The sequence below is a fragment of the Balearica regulorum genome, chromosome 4 (assembly GCF_011004875.1).
Source record: "Balearica regulorum gibbericeps isolate bBalReg1 chromosome 4, bBalReg1.pri, whole genome shotgun sequence".
Classification (NCBI taxonomy): Eukaryota; Metazoa; Chordata; class Aves; order Gruiformes; family Gruidae; genus Balearica; species Balearica regulorum.
This window is the reverse complement of record NC_046187.1, coordinates 50,703,799-50,730,915: the sequence shown is the minus strand read 5'-3', so window position 1 is coordinate 50,730,915 and position 27,117 is coordinate 50,703,799. Positions and strand designations below refer to the sequence as shown.

At 35.1% G+C, this 27,117-nt stretch overlaps 1 protein-coding gene across 1 annotated transcript in view; it reads right to left on the bottom strand.

The window, feature by feature from the left end:
• SGCZ (sarcoglycan zeta) overlaps positions 1-27,117 on the bottom strand; it is a 482,281-nt gene that overhangs the window by 103,519 nt on the left and 351,645 nt on the right. The window contains exon 3 of the mRNA XM_075752098.1: positions 21,551-21,652. Coding sequence (XP_075608213.1) covers positions 21,551-21,652 — 102 coding nt within the window. The remainder of the gene's footprint in view (positions 1-21,550; positions 21,653-27,117) is intronic.

The following is a 27,117-nucleotide window of genomic DNA, read 5'->3' as shown; positions in this document are numbered from 1 at the left end:
CTGAGGTGCTGGAACTCCTCCAGGGGAGTGCTCCAAACACTCACCTGGTCATAGTATCACATTAATGAGCTCTTAATCACGATTCCTCGTAATGCTCAGGAATAATTATACAAAATGAAACAGACCCAGCAAGGGGAAAAAAGCAAACCAAAATAAAACAAAAAACCAAAACCAATCCCACTCAGAAAAAGAGAGAAACATAGAATGAGGGGGGGAAATCAGCAAATGAGAGAGAAAGAGAAAAGGGGAGAGAGACAGAGAGAGAAAGAGAGCATGACAAAGACTGAGAGAGAGAGAGGGGAAGTGGGACAGAGAGTCACTGCAAAATGCCTCATAACTAACTCACTGTCTTGTTATTCTGATTTCATAGTCGCCCTCCCAATCAGAAAGACTGAAAATGCAAGAAAGGTTTCATGTGCTCTTCCGAACAAGTGTATTTTAACCAAAGAGAAATTGGGATCATTTCCAGTGTGAAGAAAAATATGTTTCAACTACGATTTTTAGAAGAACTCCAAAATAAGTAAACAACTCAGTGACAAGATGTAGATAGTCACCAAGCAACTAATTCTGTCACTCTCGCTAATACTGTGTAATAACATAAGCATCAAAGTTTCATTTTCTTTCATTACTTTTAATTCATTAAAATAAATATATAGGACAACTTAAAAAGAACAAGACTTATGGGGTAGGACTGAACTCAAAAGGACAAGCTGAGATATATCAGAAAAACACTACAAAGGCACAGCAGTTCCACAAAACCACTATATGTTCCACGCTAGTTATTATACATAAAAGCTAAAAAGAAAAATGTTATTGCATAAAGTATAAATTATGCATACTCAAATCATTATTGGTTACTGGACAGGTAAGAAAGTAGCATTAGCAGATGGGTAAGAAAACGGAAGTGCCTATGTTGTACTGTACTGTATGTTGTTTACAAATATTTAAAGGTGAAAAATACCTAAAAACATAAATTGGAGCTAAAATATCACGGAAACTTTGCCTGACAAAAATATAATAATAAACTAATACAAAAATCCAGCCTCCAGCAATGTCACACATATTAATAAAATGCTGTAAAGACTTTCATAAACTCTGGGAAGGGGACCAAAGGCATATGCCTTTAGTTCCCTGCAGGTTAATGTTAATTGACTACATTTTTCACAACATAATTTGATGTTTTCCGATTGCATTTAAACCAACCAGAGACGAGATGTTGATGATCAGCTAGTTATTTGTTAAAAACACTATTTGTGCCAGCTTTGAAATACAACAAAATATTTCAGAGCATTTATTTTTTGTCAACAAAAGACTAATTAATCTTCACTGCTGTTTTGATTGCCTCACCCATCCTTCATAAATACAAATAAAAAATAATGGAAGAAGCATCTCTAAAGACTAGGTACACAACGTGCACACTGTGCTGTGGAAACAATAACTCTGAAATTTGCTGATGCTATAATAAAGTATATTTGCATAAATGCAGAGTAATTGAATAAAATAACAGGGAGAGTGGGCTTAAGTTATGCAAATCAGAGACAGGTTTGAACACATATTTCGACCATTCTCAAAATATCAGTGTAAATGTATTTGAGATCAAAGTTTGTCTGTGATTTAAGTAAAGAGGATGCAGTGCCCCAAGGCTTGCGCTAGCATGTGGAAAGGGCACTGCTTCTATAGTTCAGTAAATCTTTAAAAGCTGCTAGCTATTGATTTTGTTTCAGATAATATTCAACATTAAATTACTAAGGACCTAGGTAGAGCCCAGTACAATCAGATGAACCTAAGTTATTGGGGTAAAGGCTCCTGGTTACAATTGCATTTTGGTGCAGCAGGCAAAATCTCATTGCAGCTCATTTTATAATTAAGAATGAGCTTTGTTGAATTAAACATTAAAATACAAATTAAAATCAAAACAACTGCTCTTTTGAATTATTAGTCTAGTGAATACAAAGTATTTTAGTGTATCAGTGGCCTTTCATTTTTTCAATTTGTAAACTTTTTTGTCAATAAATCAGTTATAATACAGAAGTCAAAAAGTTGGAGACTGGAGTTGCTGACTAACTGATAGCTCTTTTTTTCATCTTCACTGATGGAGACACATCTAGAATGTTTCAACAGAAGCATTTATTCAAAATAAGCCATCAACAGAAAAAATAACTGATAATTTAAAGTGTTGGTATAACTCTGTAGACTTTAAAGTTAATACCTTGACTTCTGTTTTAGCCGCACTGCAACAAAGCTCTGATAAAAACCCTGGCTTATAAAGGAATCACATTTTAAAGATTTTAAAATAACAATATTAACCAATAACATTTAAAAATTACACTAGTGATTTGAAAGCATCTATTTCTGAAAAGAGCTAAATTAGAGAGTTTTGTGGAACTCAGAAGTGGAAACAGAATCAAGACTATACTGCGTAATATACTGAAAGAAAGTTAGGGCTTCTCTTTTCTTTCTCTTCTAATACATTAAGAAGAGATAGCTAATAAAGAACAATGTCAACAAATTTAAAACTATTAAGTTGGGGGCGGGGGGGGGGGGGGGGGGGGGAGCGTTTGGGATTTCCTTACAAAAAAAAAAAATAATTGACCTAAGAGAATTACTAGGGATACACAGCCGCCTACATAGTTTAAGAAAGGATTAGAGATTATCACAAGGAAACAGAACACCTACTGTTACAATAGATAATGCATATATTAAAAAAAACCCCAACAAACCAAGCTATCTAAATCTTCATATTGTGGGTTCTGAATCAGTCATTAAGTGGCAGAAATTGGGAAGACTGACAGAGTATAATAATTAAACATTACACATACTTCTGTGATTCACTCTCAAGGTTTCTGTATTGGACAATTCCAGACAAAGAAAACTAGAACAGCAGATCAGTTACTAGCATTAACTACAACGGTAATAGTTGTGCTCAAGGGCATTGCCAGTGAATATTATGATAACTAAAATTTTTTTGCATCTTCCATTTGAAATTTTAAGTTAAATCTTAAAAAATTAATTTACCCTAGACTTACGTCTACCTTATATCTATGGAAAATTACTAATTTTCATTTACAAAGGAGGAAGCACTCCACATCTATTATGGAATTAGCTCAAAATCTTAGTACTTAACAGCAGTTGTGTTTCGACCAAAATCTAAGCCTTATCCATTATTTCTTGCTTTCTACACAGAGGCATCCTTGTTCTAAAATCCATGAGAAACTATGGAGTTAGCAAATCTACTGAAAAAGAATGCTGTAGGCATATGCTACTACTTAACAAAAGCAAAAAAACCAACCCCAACACATAAACAAACAACCCCCCAACAAATTCCCCCCAAATACCAGGTTTTTTTTCAATACTTTGCTATTTTTAGTTCCAAACGGGAAAAAAGATACGACTGAATAAAAATCAAACTCTTGGAAGATAAGCCCTAAATAACAATCTTTTCTCATTCCTTCCTAATTGAGCATGCAAATATAAACATAATTAACTTCTGTAAGACCTTGCAAGTTAGAAAATCTAGCTGATCTTGCTGGCAACATGATAAATTTACTAGCAATCAATGTATTTCTCTGAAATATTAAACTATTCTTAAACAGATTGAAAGTATGTAGATCTGTCAGGATTTGTATTGGTACTAAACAACACTGAAATATTTTCACTTTATATATTTAAAGAAAGCAAAGTCTTTGACAAGATTTTCAATGTATTTATCTGCCCCACTGACAGTAACAAATCAGGTTTGGTACACTTTTTCAAAATCACTGCTATTTAAATTCAGTCCATTTGCTGGGTTATTTCAATTCTTAATATTGGCTTTCAGCTGGTGTAAAACTAATAGCTCAAGGTTGGCACATGATTTCCTTTTCTTTTGATTGCCTTTTCAGTGTGTCCTAATGGGGTAGGTAAGGGAAGAAATCACTATGAGTGATGACTAGAATTTCCTGTAAGACTGTAAGGACAGGAGTTTCTGAGAATAATATATAATTTACACAGGAGGAGAGTAGAAGTGAGAGATATCTGAAGTTCGAGAGATGACCACTCAGTGCTGTGGCTGTTGAAAGAGATGAGACATAGGGTGCAAATAATTTTTTTGTGAAAAAACTATATGCTTCTATTGTAATTAAATATCTCAACTGATCATATGAACCTTTATGGAAAATTCCTCTTTACAGATTTCTGTGAAGTAACCACTTACTTTCCGAAACTGAACCATAGAAGTCACTCAGAAATATACAAACACATTTAGATAATTTTGTTTCACTTACACTGGTATCTGGATGCACACTGGGGAATCAGACTTCAGATACTTCTGGCACCAAATGAGCCTTCACATTCTGAAATACAAATTATATTGGACATTTTGTGTCCAACATTGTATCTGCTTGAAATGGCATGGATTTTATTTCACTGTCACATTGGCCTGTACGCCAATACATTATGCTTTCTTTTTGTTGAGAATAATAATGGGAAGAGAAAATTTCCCAGACCCTGCCTTCTCCTCTGGCTAAGGAACAATATGCATGCCTGCACTACAATTTGGATAATTTTTAAAAAAATATGAAAATTTTCCAGCAATTATAAAAAATTGCAATGGTGCTTGTCCACATTAAACGTAAAAGAGACACATCTAAAACTGTAGACATGGGTTCTTAGAGCCACGGAAATGTGTCCAACCTCAAGGTGAGTGTGGATCCAAGGGCCAGCCAACAATCAGCTGTCACTTCCTCCAGTAAAGGGTGAGAGGAACAGAGAACTTAACATGAACTTTTATCATTCAAGACTTGCATCTACATCAGAAAACACTATTGCCAACTTGTACAATTCCAAAAGGTAAAATAAGACTCAAAAGAACAAATACTTTTTCACTATATAGAACTTCCTCCTGAGCCTGGCACCGTGCATCTACTGCCAGTCAAACTGGTCAAAATTCTAACACTTTCTGTAATCAGCATTTCTAAGCTGTCCAAACTCTCTTAGAAAGTGTCTTTAATCTCTTGCTATGCTTTAAAAGCATGAAAACCAGGCAGGGCTTCCTCACTTATTCTGGAAATTCAAGAGGTGCTTGGAAACAAACTAGTTAGGAATTGTTACATAAAAGCAGATTAAATTTGAAACAGAAAGAATTTTTAAAATCAAAACCAGAAAAAAATCCTTTCCAGATAAAATATTGGCTTAGTGACCACAGCCTTCTTGACTAAAGTCATCTTGACTAAGATCAGAGACTTGAACATTAATCTCCCACAGCTCTATGTCTGCGATGAGGATCACTTTCTCCCTCTTTAAGCACACACTCCAAAGTACATGCACACAGAGTCAGAAAGTTTTAGATTAATTCTTGCAGAGGATGAAGATTCATTCTCAGGGAGGATAGAGAAAAAAATAACATTTCGTAGAGAGGGGAAGGCAATTCATAAGTTGTCTGGCTCCAGTAAGTCAATGATAACTTCAGTTGCTCAGAACATGGTACACTTTGCATATTGTCTTTATTATCAAACTTTATTCATTTTTGAAAAGGAGCAAGCAAAAGAAGTTGTAGGAAACACCAGGCCTATGAAAATGTTATAGGATGTGATGTTGCATTTCTTATGTATTTTTGTAAGAAATGTGGTATTATGATGCCATAAATGCATTTGCTGAGAGTCAGAGCTTACTTGCACTATTTTGGAAGGAAACATTTGAGACGAGCAGGATGAATTGAATCTTCCTATTTTTCTATCTTACCTTGACAGAGCTGCTGCTTACTTTCATATGCTCTATTTCTAGTGTTAGTGCTCCTGCCCCCAAAGCATCGCAAAGGATGAAGACATTTGCTAGAAACAATTCATAATAAAGCTGCTGATCCATCTTTCCCAATCAGGAGCAACATCATTATCAGTTCCATCTTTTAATGGGGACATTGTATTGGTAGCCTCATTAGCAAAACTGTTTAGTAAAGCAATAAAATAATGCCAAGCTCTACTCTTTATAGCTTCTGATTAGAAAAAGCATCACATCTCATGAGCAATTTATAGCTCATCAGTCTCAAAACACACAGGAAATAAATTATAAGCGAAGGATGAGTTAGAACGATGCCTATAAGCTCGATCCTCAGGACAGGAGATAAAATAATAATTGTAATAGTAACTGAGGGCACTGAACATTAATGGATGATCTCAGAATGCATGATATAGAATACCCCATACAAATACAATACTCCTGCACTTTGTATTAATACCGCCATGCCCCGATGTTCTTATCTGCTTACATTGTCTAACAGCATACACAATCTTTTAAAGTACCTAGCTGTATAACCTTCTGTGATATAGGAAAGTGCTATTATCCCTGTTCTGCAGCCAAGAAGTGGAGGCACGGAGGCCATCTTGTCTGAAATCCTGGAAAAAGCTATTGACCTTTAGAAATAAAAAATGAACCTGGTTATGCTTCTCCCAACCTTTGTACCCATTGTAGTACAAAAGCAAATGACATAAAGATAATAAAACTCTAAATTCTAGGCATTCACATAACTCCTAGAAATGGTACCCTCTGGTCTCAAAACTGATATGAAATACGAAGGTGCTGGGGGACAAGATATTCTTCGGAGCGATCTTTTACCTTTAAAGTCTTATCTCAGTCTAAATAAGGTGAATGTGTTTACTGTCAAAGTGTCTTACCAAACTTACCCTTCATTCTTACCTTAGGGTAGAAGCCCAAAACATACAAAAGCTTAGGCAGATACTTGTTGATTTTCCCAGATTTGTACAATAATAATTTTTCATTAATACATATTTATTCACAAATTATGACAAAATCACATGCAGTTTAGAATGGCATTTCTGTTTGTTAAAAAAACAAAACAAAGAAGCAAAACATTAAATTACCAAAGATTCCTCCAAGATACTGAAAGAAGATTGATTAAAGCTTGCTAAGCTAGAGGCCTAGCGCATGTTGAATAAGCCCATATAGCATATGTAAGGTCTACAGTTTAGGGGAAACCATGTAAAAAAATTAATAATAATTGCTCAAATAAAGCTACTATGTTCATCAAAAAAGACGATTCACTACCAAAAATTAAGTGAATCAAAACAGTTCTCCCATGAGTACAGTGAAATAAAAAAAATAAATTCTCAAGACATTGAGATATCTTTGAGTGATTTGTAAAATAAATTCTAAAACACATTTCTTGAACACACACTAGATACCAGAAGATTCAAAAGAGACTGAATAAAAAATAAAACAAATAAAAAAGGATTAAATGCTTTGGCAAGGAAAAACTTAACTGCAAAGGAAAGGTATGTCTGTGAAAATTTGTCAAAAACTACATGCATATGGAGATCTGCGGATTCTAATTCTATAGACTTTCCCTGCTCACAGAAACTTACTTAAAATAGTTTCTTATCTGTACAGAAAAGCAAAATAGGATTACAAGCAAGAAGACTAGATACTCAAAGTCTGATATAATTAGGAGCTTTAAGAAACTAATAAATTTTTAGAGGTCAAAACTAAAAAGAAAAAGGCTTCTTGTTTATTCTCAGGATAATGATTTCTGTTACATTTCTAGTTTGAAAATTCCAGTCTTTAGAGATTTATCAGTTTTATGTATTTTAATCATAGAGAATAAAAAGACATTAAATAAGCCTTCTCCTTAAACCTCCAGGTGGGCTGACAAACTAGCAGGGCCCTTGGGTTCATTTTAAGGAAGGGAAGCAAACAAAGGGGAATAGATTGATTAGCAGAAGTGAGAAATTAGTTATACCTACAACACATTGATCCAATTAGAAGAGACTTTTACAATGAAACTTGCAGTGCTGAGGACCCAACATTAATACTATTTATGATTTTTGAGGTTATACTTCAGCATATTCCAGGTTAGTTTTGCAGAAAAGGAATCCAGTTTGCATGCTGCAAAACTACGCTATAACAGTGTTTGGAGAGGATCTGGAGAGACACTTGAAAAGTACACTCTTGATGAAAACTAAAATGCTAAATGTGATGTTATATATCAGAGGAGATTCTATTTTAAAGATCTAGAATAATATTTTAAAAGGTCTGCAAGATGAAGATGAAATTCTGAGATTATGCCCAGCTACTGGGAAGCACGTCATTCACCTGCAATTTATCTTCACGAACAAATGTTGAATTGGTCTATTAAAAAGAAATAAAGAAGTCAGTAAAGTGTTTGTTTTAATTTGAAGATTACTATTAAATTACTACATAAAACTATTAAAAATCACAAATCTGCAGAACATCAAAATATTGGTAAAAGTGTCTATTGACCTTCATATAATTAAGGGAAACATTCATATGCTTAATATTTTTAGTTATTTCATCTAAGAGTAGTTTGCTTTAAGGGACGAGTGATGCAACAGCAAACTTTTTGTACATGAAGTGGAATTTGTCTCAAGTGTACAAACAAATGCATCAGATCTTTTCACACAGAAATGCACATAGAAGAAATTAGTAATCTCAGATGGTCTGAAGCAAGTGTCTCGATGTACCTCATAAAGGATAATTTCACCACTGTGTTAGGAGAACTGAAGGGCTATGGACTCTCTTGCCTGGGCAGGAGAGTCTTTTCGGGCTAGAGTTGAGGCACATGTTAGATTGTAGCTTGGACTCATCTGCAGTTAAGGCTTGGTTTAAGTTTATTTACTCTGCTTGCCGTGTTCCAAGTTTGAACTTGTTTTATTCAATGGAAGGGAATCTAGCAGCAAGGCTGTATTATGCTGGATGCATCTGCAACACCTTTTCAGTTATGGGCACACTTTGCGACCCTGGGCCAACTGTCATGCATACCAGATATCTGTAGTCCATAGGTGGTTCCTATGTAGAAACTGAGATACGTGGGAAATAAGGTGTTTGGTGCCCACCTTGTTCTCATTGCACTAAGAGATAGGGACAGGCATGAAACACAGTCTCTGAACTGAAAACTGGGTGGAAAGATCCAGTAATATAGATCTGCAGAGATACCATCTTGTGAGCACTAAACTCAAGGTCAAAACCAGATTTATGCCAGTTACTGTTACAGAAATGCACGCATGCAACAAAGTGTTCTTTGTAGAATGCCTCATTAGTTATATTGATTTATACTACTTGAATCCACACAAAAAGCATCTGTGCCATGCTCACCAGATGCCTCTTCCAATATTTTGACTGGCAATTAAACCAAATTACTGAAATCCACAGATAAAAACCCAGAGCAATAAACAACTGCAAACCTGAGAAAGGTACAGAACAAATAGCCAGAAATACAGAAATCTTAATACCAACTCTATTTGTAGCTCAGAGCAGTTTTTTTACTGCTCCTCTGAGTCTGTGAAGAGAAATTGATAAATGCCTTACAATGCTAAGAACAATGTATGAAGTTAAGAAAAAATGTAGTCTTCAGTTGGGAGAACATAAACATGGCCTTTTGCATACTCTACTGACGATATTTCAGAAAATCATATCAATTTTCTGTGGTTTGTATGTGAAAATTTTTGCAGCGTTTCAAGCTAGTCTTTTTCAACTAATGGGAGAAAAACTTTGAGGAAATAAAAAGGAAGAGTAAGTGCAACAGCTAAGTAAAAACACTTCCCCCCCCCATCACCAGCACCCCCGGCCCCCTGCCCCAATATACCTGTCTTTTCCATATACTTAACTGAATTTTTCCCTAGTATCCAAACACCACCATTTAATATAAAAATAAAAAAACCCCACCACTTCATTCTTGCATCAGCTGCTGTCAGGTAATCCCAGCACCTTATCTGTGCAGTATAGGAACTCTACCAATTTATATACTAACATATAATTTTCCTCACTTTTGTAAGTAGAAAATTAGATTGCCCCTATTCATGTTGAACAATCAATGAAGCTACTCCAAAAATTAGTATTCTATTCAATATGAATCACAGTGTTTCAAAAAAACTATTGTGTGCTAGTGCAGAATATCTTACAAGAGAAGCAGCACCTGCATCTTAAAAGAACATGCTGTAGTATCCCAGATCTAAATAGTCATAATAATATTTTTACTAAAATATTTTTAAAAACAAGGTTTTTTGCTTGTAGAATATACAGTAGTTGGTCCTGAAAAAAGCTGATCCAGTTCCTGCATTTTCTGTGCCAACGTTTTGGCTCAGCTTGTCAGGAGATTTAATTGAGGTTCCAAAATACCTACACTTTATTAAAATAACAACACAAGTATGAAGCACTTTACTTCTGGGATTTTGTAGTTAGTTTACGCAGAAAGAGAGACCACAGATTTATAGGAAGATTCTGATACGGTGGATACCAATGGAGGAACTCAGAGACAAAAATAAACTTTGTCCAAACCTTGTATTTGTGTATTGACCTAACAAGAGAAAAAAAAAAAATCTTTCTAGCCATTCTATAGTCTTAGCATAAACTTCAATTTTCCTTTCTACTAAAATGATTGTGGCATCTTTCATGGAAATCACTACTGGAGTGCCAAGTTTCATATCAACACAGATTTCACTTTTACTAGACTCCAGCAAGAGTATATACTGCAGTAACTGTTGCAAAATTATGCATGACAGATTGCCATCCTAAATTAACAAACTTTGTGAACTAGTTACTTTCTTTGCAGACAACTGATTTGAATTCCACTAAAGATACAAATGAGCCTCTGGCTAAAGCCCAAGAGCCAACTTTACTATAAATCCCCAGATGTTTGTTGTACAATCATAATGCTGAAACTGTAATTACCAATTCCAGTACAGGATGCTATCTTGTTCAGCTGCTTCCATTATAAGACTTCTGCTTTTCTTGTGAGTTATCTTTATCCCAATCCCACCCATGAATTCCAACATCTATAGTCTGAAGTTCTTGCCAGTTTATTTCCAACTGAATTTCTAAAAAAGAAATAATTAAAATAATCCTACCCTTAAGTTTGTCTCTACGAGACACAAATAATACATTGCACAGCGATGCACAGTTTATTGTTTTATGGTTTTCTTTTTTAATTTCAGATCTTTATATAGCTTGGAAATTTATGTTTGAAAAACTTACACAGTTATCACCTTAAAAATTTTCTTGAAGTTTAATTCTAAGCTTTTTTTTTTTTTTTTTTTTTTTAAAAAAGCTCATCGCAAATCAGTAGAGTCTGATCAACACTGAGCTTCTAAAGTCTAACTTAGCACAGAAACAGTTCATGTGTCTACAGGCTAGAGTGCATATTGCTGCTGTAGCTGAGTTTTAAATGCAACACAAAGAGTACGCTCACATTTCTAGAACAGAAGTTGGCCCAAGGTTAATACAAAGAGGATTCCACAGAATGCAGTTTATTCATGTTAAGTAGGTAGCATAGCTGTAACAAAGAGGAGATACAAAAACAACAAAAAAAGATAAATCAACTTGATCACCACTTAAAAAAAAATTACAAACTATTTTTTTTTCAAGAAGACAAGAGACACTGGGTCTTTGATTCACTTGAGCAACTAATTTATGTCATGTGTTAATTTGGCAAGAAGAGGTAACCCATAAAGATATTAAGTGGAATTTAGTTGGACAGATCCTTATATAGGAGAAGTTCTGGAAACTTTCTAGCAGACCATAGAGGTTTTTTGAAACAGCTTTTGATAATATCTTGTAATATAACAAATGGGTATAATTGAACTTTTTGGTCACCTGCGAGTCAGCAGAGTATGTTGATGTCAAAAAAAGAGAGGTTTGGAAAAATAAACTTTTAGTGTCTTCTGTCAGTTTCTCATTTCCTTAACCTCACACAAAGGGAAAAGACTCTTAATGGGAAAATAATGTTTCACATTCCATAGAAATATTGCAATTTTTCCTTGCAACATGGAAAATTTTAATACTTTTCTACAAAACCCACAAGAAATTACATCTGAAGTGGACAGAATAATTAGATCCAAAGTTAGAAACAGGAAAAAAAGCATAGAATATATTAATTTGGTGGAACTCCAATCTATTTTTGGTTTTATGTGTAGAATGCATGGTATTTCAGGTTACAATTTCTAGGTAACTTTTTATTTGAAAATTTAATTTCTTTTAATAAACTTAGTTAAAAGGAAATCATTGATCATAGCCTTGGTAATGAAAACAATTTAAATTATTTTACTTTGTGCAATTATTTCATGAGGATGCTCTTCAAGTCAGCAAGGCTTTCAACTAATCTGTGTGTTACTACTCCTGGATGCAAGCCAGTGTCAAAACATGGTCCATGCTGTGGAATAATCAATGCTTCCATTTTATTTCTTCAAATAATAAATTCAAAAGTGCTTTGGAGTAACAATGTTAGCAGCGATTCAAGAGCATAATCTATAAGATGATGAAATGTGGTACTTATTTATTTTACATCTAAAAAGGACAATGATTACTCTGCTGCCTTTTTTAAGGAGGGACTGAATTAACCACATATTGAAGATCTATAAGCAAAAAAATATAACTGATGTGTTTCTTGCACTGCCTAAAAAAGGAGAAAGAAAAAGGATAGGTTTTAATCTAAAATATATTACTTGCACTGCCTAAAAAAATTTTAGTAATTCTTACTACTTTATTAAAATGCTTGTAGCCCTTCTTGTACCTATTTACGTTCTCTACCTTATTTTAACTTGATGCTTCCTCATTACAGGTAACATTGCAACCATATTGCTTCCTAAAACTGATGGAAGTTCAGCAGGTTTCCTGAGAAATTGATCTGTCAGCACAAAACAATGAAATTTTAAAGTCATTGAGGGAGGGATTTCAGAACTATATAAAGGAGATTGAATTTTAAGTCACAGTACTAGATGGATGGGAAACTCCTCCCGGGAATAGTAAAAAATAAACAAAAAATACTCTGTAAAAGCATTTTCAAAGAAGAAAATTTCATTGCTGGTGACAAGTTGTTTCTGAACCTAGAGGTTTATGGCATGATATATTTCTTATGACAGCAAAGGCTGTATAGTATAAACTCAGAAAGCATGCTTGCTATCTGGAATAAAAGGTTCCAATTCTTCAGACTGACTAGTAATTTTAAAGTGTTGTGCATAAATCTCCAAGCTGTATCTGCGTGTTCATATATAAAAAAAAAAAAAAAGAGAATGCTGTTGATTATGAAACATTAAAATCCAACTTGGTTCTTACTGAATAGCAGGAAAATACAAAGCTCATTTCAAACAGGAGGAGGACAGTATTATAAATGCAATCCTTATGATATTTACTTGTGCTTGTCAGCTATCGGAAGCTGCAAAGGAACAAGCAATTTGTCCTTTTAAGAGAGCAATGGTATCCTAATCAGAGACTGTCAGAAAAGATGTGATGATTACACTATATCTTATCCTGTGAATTTCACTCCAGGTAATCGACGTAAGATTCAGTCTTTTTTTTTTTTTTTTTTTCATCTTAAACCTAAAAATATTTATTAATTTTCTCTATTATCATGTAAGACACTAAATTTTGTGCAGTGTCCCCAAAAATATGGTATTACTTAACAATTAGAATGCAATTTTCTTTCCTTGCTTAGAATACAGAAATGCTGAGAACAGTAATTGGAAAAAAACAAAACAAAAAACAACCCTCTAAAACAACCGAACAAAGCTGACCAAGTAGCAGAGGACTATAATAATTCTGCTTCATTTCAAGAAAAGAAATAATTTCTTCTCTATCTAATGGTTTTTGTAAGTCGACTTGCACTTCAGGAAATTACACATTCAAACTTTAGGACACCAACTTCTGTTCCAGAATGAATACCTAGAAAATCTTTCCTATGTTCATTTTCAAAGCATTATCTTTGAAGTTCTGATTTTATTATTACCCCTGATACTTTTGAGATTCATCTGATATGAAACAAGGAAAAATAAGAGTGTTGTTATTATTAATGAGTTGGAAATAATTAAAACTCTGAGCAGTTAAAACTGCAATGCTTTCGTTATTTTTCTTGTTCTGTTTTGCTTCTAGAAATTACTTGTTTGTACACTCCTCCTCCTAGTTTTGTATCATACGCATTTTGCTGTGAATGCACTGTGCAGGTCCAGGTCATTAATGAAGAAATTAAACATTGGCTTCAGTACTGACCCCACGAGTACACCACTAGTGACTGGCCTCCAGCTAAGTTCTGTGCCAGTCGTCACAACCCTTTGAGCCCAGCAGTTTAGCCAGTTTTCAGCCCACCTCACTATCCTTTTAGTGTACATCATCAGTTTGTCTAAGAGTATGTAATGGGAGACTGGGTCAAAAGCCTTGCTAAAGGCAAAATTAACAATATTAGCCGTCCTCATCCGCTAAGCTAAACACTTTGTTGTAGAAAGCTGTCAGGTTGGTCAGGCATGAGCTCTCCTTTGGAAATTCATGATGACAACTCCCAACAGCATTAGATGTATAATTTTACTGCATGAATATTCTTTTCTGTTAATACACTGAGTCTCTGGATGTGAAGTAGATCTCCTACCTTAACAGACACACTGTTTACAATGTTTTTTGGGAAAATTTGTCTTTGCCTACCAAAGGCCTACAAGTGAGGACATTACACAGCTCAACTTGTAAGAAATACATTTCAAATGATCTCAGCAGCCCTCAAGCCAGGGCTAATAGACCAGCAGTATTTTGGGGAGATAAAATTACGTTATATACTTTCTTTGTGCTTAATGGCTTACATGGATATTTCCCCCCTTTCCCTACCCAGCAACTCCCATTTTTTCCCCTCTGTTTTGTCTGTGCACCCATAGTTTTAATGTTTCTACAGAGGAACAAAAATTAAAGTCTACCTTAAGTTTATAAAATGGGATGCAAAGGATAAATATTGTTCTCTGTGAAGAAACATGAGTAAATTCTTGCATGAAAAGATACAGGAAGATAAAGATTTTTCTCTTTTTCAAGTCTCTCCAAGTCATCTGCTTTAACATTCCTGCTTTGGATCAGATTTTCTATGGAAATATTAAAAACAATTTTTCTTCATTTTAATGTACAGAATTTCTTTAAGTATTGGCCTAACCTTTGTAAATTGCAACTACATTATTTTAAAGTTGTTCAGGGAAAATAAGGTCATTCCTCACCTTAAGATGCTCATACAGTAAAAGCAGCTCAAACCAAATTCACTTTGAATGAGTATTAGGATCAGACACAAGACATGATGAATGTCAAACTGAAATATCACACAGTTTCATTGAAATTTGCCCCAGTGGAACACAGATGTATTACGTGAAAGAAGTACTTGAAAAACTGAAAATGCAATTGATACCAAAAAACAACAAAACCAAACCCCAGAAAAAAAGAGTCGTTACTTAACATTAACTTTCCCACATCCTTCTGAAGAAGTGTTCCCAAAACAAATTCAATTCCTCAGGCTGATATAAAATTGCGTGGATATAGGCCACTCATGACTTATTCATGAGCTGTAATCAGCCAACGTAAAAAGCCTGGGTAACATTAACTCAAAATTTTCACTATAAAAAGCAGAGATCCTCCTTGACTGAACAACATGTCACAGTAATAATAAGAAGAGTACAGGTTGACATGAAAAAATGATGTGTTCAAAAGATAGAGTTGTTCTATTGGATGACCCCCAGACAGGTTTCAGTGAAGTATAGCAAATCAAGGACAAAATCATGAATAATGAAAGTTCTTATCAGCTGTCAGTGAAGAGCAAGCACAGCCAACACAATTTCAGAGTGGCAGTCCCTACAGAGACCACCAACAAATATAAGAGGGACTTGTCTCTTGGGTAAGCTTCTGATTAAGAAAACCTTATATCTTGTTCATAGCCAATAAACTGACACTGGGCTTTCAGTACATTGGAACTACATCATGTTGAGAGGTAAGATGACTTAGGGAGTCCTTTATGCCGTAATAATGACTTTATTCTCAGTGACAGGTGAGTGATCCCAAGGGCAAAGCTGAAAGGAAGGTATCAGAAAAATGAACTGGGGAGCATTTCAGATTTTATCTGAGAGGATTGTGACATGTAGCAGCAGAAACAAGCATTGCACTTCACACTGAGCAATAAAGGTCGCAGATTCCTTAGGTGCCTTTGTGATTTTTTTTTTGATAGTACAAAAAAGGTGAGTAATGACGTGTCCTAATTGGAGTTTCTCTGATATCTATATATCTCAGTAGTGGTAGGACTGCAGGACTCTGAACCTAGTTTTACTGCATGGCAATGGGGTAACTTACAGAGCAGACTAGAGAGTGGATATAGCAAACTTGGCCTTGAATTTTTAGAATATGTTTCAGGGTAAGGTGGGGGAACATATTCCTCCTCCCCAACCCCAAAATCAACAAATACGACATACTTGCAGGACCTTACAAAAGATTATGAACGTCTTGCAAGAAGGAAAAACTTTGGAAACTACAGCCCAATCCGTCTCACTTCAGTTTCCAGGGAGATTATGGATTCAGACCACCCTGAAAATCACTGCAAAGTAGATGAAGGTAAAGAAAGCATGCGTTTAGTAAGGGCAAGCAGCACCTGATTTGGAGGTCTAGTATAATTAGAAGACTGACCTAATGGACAAGAGCAGTGGATGCCTTTCCTCAACTGCAGAAAGGCTTTAGATGTGATCTCTATGCTGCTGTTTTATAACCCTATCCGAGGGAGAAGTTCAACAAAGGCATTCTCTCAGAAAAAGAACTTGGGGTTCTCACAAAGGCATCTAAGGCCCAAACACAAACCTAAATACGTGCAAAGTGCTGGCTGGAATTGACAAAGGTTAATTCCATGTTAATTGATACACACTGAGAGAGACAGTGAAGAACGAAATATATTGTAGAATTGCTTTTGTCAAGATTGACTCAGGTTTGGAGAGAAAACAAAATAAAATAAATCTCTCTAAATATTTATAGGGATATTCAGTCTCCAGAGTGAAAATCTGGAGAGAAGAGTACTTGAAAGAAGTTCTGCTTTGAAACCTACCTACAATTTCTTAGTTCTCATACAATCAAATATTTAAAAATACAAGATATACAGAGAGTTTTCAGAGTTTCCTGTGTTCAGTTAGAAGTTTATATGTATTCAATGTTTCTTATTCTCTAGACCTTTTTCTAATGACTTTTAACTAAATCATTAAATTCTGTGTTCTCTAAGGATGTCTCTTGAAAATACATGCCAAGTTCAGAGAATACATTTTTAACCTTGTTAATTGTACAGAAAAAACAAAGCAATCCGCATTAGTTTAAGGGACAATGAGTTACTTCTTTTATCTGCAACGGAAACAATTTAACAAAGAGAAAACTTGATTTTCTTCAACACTTAATTACTCTATATGCCAATGAGAAAGATCAATAAAGCCAAGAATACATTCTCAAGAAAACACCATGAACTGCTTTTATTGTTATATAACAAACTCGATTGTTTCCATTCACAAACGCAGTAGTATGGTTGTGGTAGTAGGATGATAAAATGTAATTCAGAAAAACTGAAATGTTGCAATAATTCAGCTTATTGCATTATGTGTTATTTGATTTCATACATCTCATTAATGATACACTACAAAGAATGTAGTTTGCATTGTTTCTTTGCATCATATCCATGCAAATGATATAAACATCGAAAATATAACATTGTGTAGATTAAACTTACTGGTTTCAGACTAGTAATTTGATCAAAAGTATATAACTAGACCAGCAATAGTCAAAATTAAATTCTCAGTAAAATTGAATTCATACAGTATGTGTACCCTTGTTTCAGGGATGTAAAGATGTCAATTCAGGATCAAATGAGCCCTTATTTGCTCAGGTTCAAGTTGTGACATGCAGTTGTTAAGTCATTTGATGAAAATACAGCAGTATCTTTTTTGTGTAAACATGAGATTTTGGGTAGGAACCCGTGTTTCTGTAGACACCACTAACTGAACAGAGTAGAAAAGGCAAAGCAAGAAGAACAAGGTTAGGGAAAAGGCACCCCCTGAGCAGCATTTGCATTTACCCAACTTCTACAGACAAAACATGAATGAATATTCAGTTTACCAAAGACCTGGATTTTTCATTACTACTTTTCAATAGAAAATAGTACACTGGCATGAGAAAATATCACTAGAAGTTTTGCTTTGTTTTTAGGAAGTCATGCACATTTGTTCTCCAACTGACTTAAAGTATTTTAGCATTTACTTTTCATATTTAGGGTTTCAATGAAGCAATCACAAGATAAAAGGCAATTTTTCAACCAATATACAAAGTTCAATACATTTCTTCTGATAAAGGCAGTTTAAGGTCTGCATTTAGCCCAGCCAAAATTATCTTATTTGGAGATTCAGGTATGCTGCAGGCAAAAGTGGTGATTTCAGCATTGGTAAGCATATGTGAATTTTACATTAGAAAACGCAGCCACCCCTTCACATTTAAACTGCAGCAGCGGAGAGCTCAGTTCAACATAACTACTCAACAGACTGCCTGGGACTCTTGTCAGAAGTAGTTCAGAGGTGAACCCTGTGCTATGAATTAACATGTTTTATCATCTCCAGATCTAGGTAACTAAAAGGTAGCTCCAGCATATGCGTAACAAGTCCACTCATGCCTGTTACCCATAATATAGCACACCTGCTGCTAATATCATTGGTCTTCCCACCTAACTCTACTTTGTGATCAGTAATGGGAAAGCAGCGACGTCCTGACCTGCAGGGCTGAGCACCCCACATGGTGGTCCCCCAGCCTCCATTCTACAAACCATGTCACCACAGCAGAGGAAATACACCCATTCCAAAAAGCTATTATCGAATACGTTACAAGTCATCTCAAGAGTTAATCGAATGATGCACTTTAATGTCTGTGTTCTTTTAGAAGGGAATGACTAAATTTGCTTACACAGCAAACTCTCAGAAAATAAATAAGCAACATATGCATGTAAAGACTGCAAAGACATCAGCTTCAAATGAGTTTTCGATTCCACGGTATATTTTAACTCCTGGGTACTTCAAACTTAAATCATTACTGCTTCCATGGAAAAGGAGGGGAAAAGTATTCCCCTCTGTATCACCCAAAGTAAATGCTAATGGCTGGTGAGCAGGATAGCTCTTCGGAGTCCACTGTCTGCGTTGATTAGGTCTACACTGACTACAATGAGAGCTCAGAAAACCTGGCGCTCTCTTAGATTTCTACAGCACTGAGGTCAATTCTGTAAGTGACAAAACAGCTAATGTCACATGCAGATGCTACACACCTAGGAAAATACCATGCAGAGAGATCACAAATCCCAGAGGGTTTTTTCATCATTCCTTCATGACATTCACATTTGCATACATCACAAGTTACAGAAACTTTAGCACAACTACTGAGCACGTTGGCAAAAGAATGGAACGTGAACCTAGTTCAGAAGCACTGCAAGAGGAGAACCAAGTCTACGTACATACCATTTTTTTAGCTAGGTAAAAAGTGTTTTAATGTTAAGAGATATAAATAGACCTGCAACTCCAAAAATATTTTAATTGAAATTCTTTGTCCAGCTAATGATCAGCTCTATCTCTTTTCTTCTGCTGGTTTGAGGGCACTCGCTGACAGGTCTATCTTTTTTTCATGAGCCTCACAGGACTGGTGTGACCTTGTGTTAGGCTACTGGTAGACTTTGCATCCTATTCCTTTACAGCAGTTACATTTGTATGCATTTTTTTCTGAGAGGTGAGCAGCTCTGAGTGACATTAGGACTCTACTTGAGTCTCTCATTACTCTCACTTGAAACAAAACTTTCCATGTTTACTTTAACAGAACCAATGTTCTGCAATATGAAGCCCTGTGCAAGCAAATATCCTAAATCATAACTCTCAGGTACAGTAACAGGACATGGAATGATAACAGACACCATCCACTCACAGAAACAAACTGTAGAAAATGCACAAACCATTACTGATGTTCTGCAACTTCTAAGAAAAAGTATGGTCCCTGAAAGGTTATACAGCCTGGAAATTTTACACCAATTTCATAAAGTCTACATATTGGAATATTCATACTAAAGAAGTTCATGCTTTAGGCATGATTTTAAGTGGATTTGTTGTACTAGATATTAAAGTCTAACTGAACTCGTAAAATATTTTTCTATTTATATATATAAAAAAGAAAAAGCATTCTAGTTAATTTGATGAATTCTATACTTTCAAAATTGTAAAGAAAATATTCGATTACAGAACCTACTGTAGAGGTGTTCATACTTTTCCATGGCAAGGTGTTCAAGGAAAATATAAACCCACAGCCAAAGTTCCCTTTTGTAGATGCCTTTCCAATTTTAGAAGGCAGAATCTGGCCTTATTTGTTTACTCTTGGTAGCAGTGCTTGGTACATCTAAATGGGCATTTATATACTCATACATTGACTGTTCCATTGTTCCCTCCGGCCTCCCTCAAAATTCTTATCAATATCAAAGCTATGATATTTGCATTTATTTAGAAATAATTTATTACTAAATGATGGATTATAGGTTTATCTTAGCTAGGTATTAATATTTTTAGCTACTATTATAAAAGAAACATTATGAACAAGATATTGTACCATTGTATGTATGGTGAGTTGAAAAGTAAACGAATATCTGTTCAATAACGTGATCAAAATTCAACATTGCTGGAGAATATACCGTTACTTAAATATTGTAGAATTTTTCATTATCTAGGACAATATTGCTACTCTGTTAAACATTAAAAGACCTTAGTTTTACAGAAAAAGAGGACAAAAAGACTACCTGTGCATCTCACACATCTATTAACATCAGAGTGAATTAATTAAGAGAAATGGGAAACTGTCATGATCTCATTTATGAATATACTTGAGAGGTTTTTTTAAAAATATATATACATAGAAGACAGATTTCAACAGACAGAATTTTCCACAAAGGCCTTTAGGGTAGACATATTTTTCATTCCTGCCAACTTTTGCAGTATGCATATTAAAATTCTTTGCTGATTGACTGAAAACCATTGTAATATTCCTCTCTGATCATAGGCCATCACTTGTACGGTAAAAGAACTTAAGGGATTTCCAGTATTTCAAAATTATTTTTTAATTCATTGTTAAGGTTAATATTAAACAGCATGACTGAATCAAAACAAATGAGTTACAATGAGCTACACTGAATTTCGGAATACCTATTCATCTTGATTTTCTTTCTTCCTTTTTAACGACCTGCTGCTAAATGATAAAACAATTACATTTAAACAACATTAAAACTGGTTTACTTTGAAAAATTAAATCCTTGAAACATTATGCAGTTTAGCAAGATTGCCTGTACCTAATGATGAAAAGGAAGGAAGGAAGGAGGGAATCACACTAGCTAAATACCAGAAAGAACTTAAGCATATATAAAACCGTTCTTTATTTTACTGCATTCTGCACATACCACCAATCTTGTTTTTCTGTAGTTTACATCAAATGAGGAGTCAAATGTTCTATTCCCAAGGCTGAAGTCATTTGAAGTATAATATATACATGCTTTGAATCTCCTTTCTTTAGGATAAGACATTTCTTTTAAGAGGCAAGCAAGGTTTCATGAAAAAAAAAAATAAATCATTTTTGACATGAAGGAAGCTCTCACTGTTAAGGTATTCTTAAAGAAAACTTCTACTGATTGCTGACTTAGGAGGTGTAAGAATTGAACTTTGTAGTCTGAGACTGAAGAGATTCATTTATATTAGCTGTAAATTAAGAAAGAAAGATGAAAACCACCTACCTTTCGGGAATGGATTTCTTTCACGTATAGTGGGAGTAGAAATTCAGATATTCCTTCAAGTCGTATTCCTTTTTTAGTGACTCTCAAATTTCCCATTCCATCCTACAATCAATAATATATATTCACTTTAGGAAATAACCTTACCCAGAACAACGTAAAAAGAACACAGTAGCTGGCCTAATATCTAAAATTAATGAGTGCTGTCCCACTGTCCCCAGCTCTCCTGATGACCTTGGACAGGAGCTAGATGGGGGGATTTATAGGCAAAGCTTCACTGAGGATTGAGGTATTTAACTGTGCAGCCTGATGGTGAACTGCAGACATTATTCCTTGGCTGGACGTAATGCAAGGGTACAATGTACATCAGAAGTATTTCTTAGTGTAGAGGTGAAGCTAGATCTTGAATACAACTGCTAAGTAAAATAACTAGTTAATTATCTCCAAAAATACATACAACATTTGGTAAAGCAATCTATTATTTTACGTAGTGAATATTAGAAAAAAAATTATATCATTGTTATGTCTTGAATCAACTGTTTTTTGCTTTTCCCAGCAATTAAAATACAAAGGAAAATATCCGATAGGAAAAAAGAAAAAGAGATTTTTGTTAGAAGTTGCTCATGACTACTAAAAAGCATTTTTACTGCTGAAAAGAACAACTTCAAAATGCTGAGGGTTATTTTTGTTTGTTTGTTTTAATCTGAATAGAAATAGAAAAAAGGCCATTGTAAAAGTCTGGATGAAACAACCAAACCAAATGATTTAATGTTCAATAAAATACAAGCATAGAAAAGTGGCATTATAAGGCTTCAGCTGCATTCTTACAGAAAAAAAAACAATGAAACCTGCTTGATACTTAAGAGACAGGATCATTTTGCCCACTGATAGAAATTCAAGAGTTTTTATCCCTAGACGCTTGTTACTATATTCCTGATGGAAGAAAATTCTTCACCGTACAGCCAGTGGAATTCAACTTGATCCACTTAAGTGCAAAATTAGCAAATTTAACCTAATTGATGATTAAATGTTTTGAAGCCATTGCTGACTCTAGTATAGCAGAACAGGCGAGAACTTGCATTCTGCTCTGTTGGCTGAATTGTGAAGCAAGTAAACCTCTATTTGCTGGGCAGTCGTAAACAGTTGGATTACAATGTCCTCAACTGCTATAGCTGAAGCTGGAAGAGGACACTGAATTAAACAACGTTATACTTATAGATAAGTATACTGCTATAGCTATTACCTTTCTAAAACAAATAATGATGCCAATATGGCAGGTATTTGACTGACATCACTGCATCCACATCTGAAGCAAGACTGTGAAAATGTTAATTCTTTGAGACAACAAAAAGAATTACGTCTTATAAAATGTAATTCAGCTCCAATCATTTCCCAAAAATAACAAAGATACAGTGATAGATAGCTTTCCATACTATGATAGATTTGCAATGAACATAATGTTGGGAATCATGCCTTCACAAGTCAGTTATAAGACTAGCAGCCTATATGCCTATGACTAAAAAACCAGAAACTACAGTCAGAAAATAAATATAAATCCTTTCCAATGCAGAAAAAAATATGGAATAACAAAATTACTGCTAAGGCTATCTATAATATAGAATACACTTGTTAAAGTAACATGGCACCAAGAGAAATTTACGGACTCTAATAGTCCATATAATGTTTAGCAAACTTGTAACTGATACATAAAGACAAGAACTGCCTTTTTGTTAGCACAAGTGCTGTTTGTATTCAAACTATGTGTTGTAGTTAACCCCAGCTAGCAACTGAGCCCCACACAGCTGCTCACTCACTCCCCCCATGGGGGGATGGGGGAGAGAATCAGAAGAGTGAAAGTGAGAAAAACTCATGGGTTGAGATAAAAGACAGTTCATAGGTAAAGCAAAAGCCACACGCACAAGCAAAGCAAACCAAGGAATTCATTCAGCACTTCCCATGGGCAGGCAGGTGTTCAGCATCCTCAGGGAAGCAGGGCTGCATCATGTGTAACGGTGATTTGAGAAGACAAACCCCATCACTCCCAACATCCCCCCCTTCCTCCTTCTTCCCCAGCTTGATATGCTGAGCATGACGTCATGTGCTATGGAATATCCCTTTGGTCAGTTGGGGTCAGCTGTCCCGGCTGTGTCACCCTCCCAACTCCTTTGCCCCCCCAGCCTCCTCACTGGTGGCGTGGGGTGAGAGGCAGCAAAGCCCTTGGCTCTGTGTAAGCACTGCTCAGCAGGAACGAAAACATCCCTGGGTTATCAGCACTGGTTTCAGCACAGATCCAAAACGCAGCCCCCATAAACAGCTGGTAGAAAGAATGTAACTCTATCCCAGCCAAAACCAGTACACTATGACAGCTGAATTATCAAATAGTGCTTCTTAACAAAGTGATGTTATACTTTAACATATTTTTCTTAAATCAAGATATGAGATGTCTATAAAAAATCATTTCACATATAAATATTCAGGCATTTGTAGGCTTCTAACAAGGAATGCAATAGAGACAGTGGTGCATAGTTTTGAAATGGAAAATAAAAAAGTTAGACTTTGCTTTTGAATGTGCAATCTGTATTAATACCCATTAATTCTCAATTTCAGCAATTCTATTTTCTGTATATGCTATAGTAATAGCATATAAAATCATAATAGGAAAGAATAACCTGAGAAAACACAATGACCGTGCTACATTTTTGGCAGTGAATAAATACTCAACAAGAATTAGGTACTGATTTATTGATTTGGATATAAACACATTTTCTAACTGAAAAGGCAAATTCAATATGTTGTTTTATCTACTTCTGTGGAATGTTTGTAACTGCCAGGCATAAAATAACATTCACAATAAAACTGGGGGGGGGGAGTGAAAAAATATAAAGTCAAACTTCCAGAAAACTGAATGTTGAAATTAGATTGCCTAGGAAAATTCCATCTGTTCCATCTTGCATGTATGTGTATGATAAAGTCTATAATTTTGCGTAATATTTACCCTCCTAAATCCCAGCTAATATCACACAAGGTTGGCACTACTCTTAATCAGCAGCTACTCACTATTTTGCTTTTGCTCATTATTTTTCTTTGCCCCCTTTACTGTACTCTGTTAAAATCCTGCTTTGGAGACAGTCCCATCAGCTTCCCTCTCGGCTTCTGTTCTCATAAGTGGTTGTTACTGAAGTGACACAGTTCCTCACAACTATTAATTAATTTTCAAATACTTTCAGTGGCTTTATATCAAGTGATACTGTTATGTTACTGAAATGGAACTGAAGCACAGAAATTAATTTGTTCGCTAAGTTTTCATAGTTATCACATTTTATCATTTATTTCATCAGTGGGGAAGTTAATTTGGTATTGCAAGTTTAACTTGCCAGAGTCTCATAAACAAACTAACGATAGAGCCTGCTGCGTCCATAAGGGCTTCCCCTTTTCCGAGTGACGTTTCTAAGCCCTCATGTTCTTTAGCAGTCAGCTACCCACCTACCAGGTCCAGCAGTTTGAATGCAGACAGACTCTGGGACAGAGAGGAGCACTCTAGTTTCGGTAAAATTACATTATTCAATACAAGAAGACAGACACTACATTCTGGAGCATACGCACAAATAGTGTTATAAGATATAGAACTTAAATAGGGCAACTGTGGACCTTAATTGCTCAATAAACTGCAATAATCTTCCAGAAAGTAACTTCCTGAAGTGTGTAATGACTGATATGAAATAAGACTGAATTGTAAAATAAAGAAAATAGTCAGACATGTATCACAGCGTGGCTTATGAAGCTCTCCCCGTTCAAAGAATCACTGCCCAGTACATTTCTTCATCAATAACTCCCCGTCCAGTTTAAAAAAAGAGCTGGAATAAGAAGAGTTTCTTGTTTCATTGAGTTAGAACTATGCTATTATAGAGAAAAATTCAAGAGTTTTCAGAAGTAACATGATTAAGAAGTTATTAAGATTTAAAAGGTTAATCAGAGGAATGTCCAGTCTTCTTGGCTCATTTAATGCACTTATGATCACGAAGATCAGTTTAACTTTGGGGCTCCCCCAGAAAGATGAAAATTAATATGAGACTTTAAAACAGAACCACAGAGGAATTCTCTCTTAAAACACACTTGCATCGTTGTGTAGATATGATTTTGATGTAATATTATCAGTATAATTCATTTTAGACATTTATTCTGCTAATCTTCCAAATAAACTGCCTAAAATTACTTACACTCAGATTATCATTTTGGTGTGATCTAATTTTATTAAAAAATATACTTCAATGAACTATTCTAGTACTTTCTTACAGTAAGTGCTACTGGGACTGGCTGGGATGGAGTTGGCTTTCTTCATAGCAGTTTGTATGGTACTGTGCTTTGGATTTTTTGTCTAAAACAGTGCTCATAACACACTTTGCTTTGGCTATTGCTGAACTGTGCTTGCACAGAATCAAGCCTGTCTCTTTTTCCCCCTCTCTGCCCCCCAGTAAGTAGACAGGCAAGGAGTTGGGAGGGGACACAGCCAAGACAACTGACCCAAACTGGCCAAAGGGATATTCCATACCTGTAACATTATGCTCAGCAATAAAAAGTGGTGGTAGAGGAAGACATCGGGGGCAGAACTGGGATGGTCCTTCAAGGCGGACACTGCTTGGAGACTGGGCATCAGTCTGTTTGTGGTAGGTGGTGAGTGATCATATTTGCAATCACTTTATTTCCTCTTATTATTATTTTAATATTTATGATTATTCTTAGATTGTTATTCTACGTATGTTCCTTTTTTCCCATATAAGTACATTAAAAAACCTAAGAGTGACCGTGCCTCAATTATTTTGTTCTTTTCCCTACTATGACACTAGGAAAAAAACAAACCTCTCATCTTTATGCCCATAAATATACCTACCTTATAGATATTATTAAAAAAATATAATAAAATCATCACTATCAATATTTTATGGCACTCTTAGATTACATTACAATTATTAACACCAGAAATTCAAACAAGCAGCTATTAAAACCTTAAAATGGGAAAACTAAATATTTGTTTTATCCTGTTGCTTGTCCTATAACTGCAGCAATCTAGAAATAGTTCTACTGAATTTGAACACTACATTAAAGCCAATGAAGTCCCAAACTATACTTGTTATAAATCTCTGATAGAGAGAGATAACTTTGAATCAGAGCATATTAAAAAAAAATAAATTCTGGAAGTCAAACAACTAATACTGACATTTCAGAATTTTTTCAAGCTTTGACCAATATAGAAATGGGTAGAGATTAATGTTCTCAGATGGTCCCATAAATGGTATATAAGAAAGCCTGAAGTTAATTCACACTGTCTTTAAACAGCGAGGACGATCTTTTAAAAGGCTGTTATTTCTTGGCAATGTGCTGAAAATTCTATAAGGGTGTACTACATATATAATATGTTCTATTTCTGCCCAATAAACTATTAAGAAAACATGTTTTATGATAACTCCAAATAGCAAAGCATATGATAGAACTATGAATACTTCTCAACAAGCCAAGAAAACCACAATCTATCCTAACCCTGGACCACACATATTGCTATATAATGAAATGTG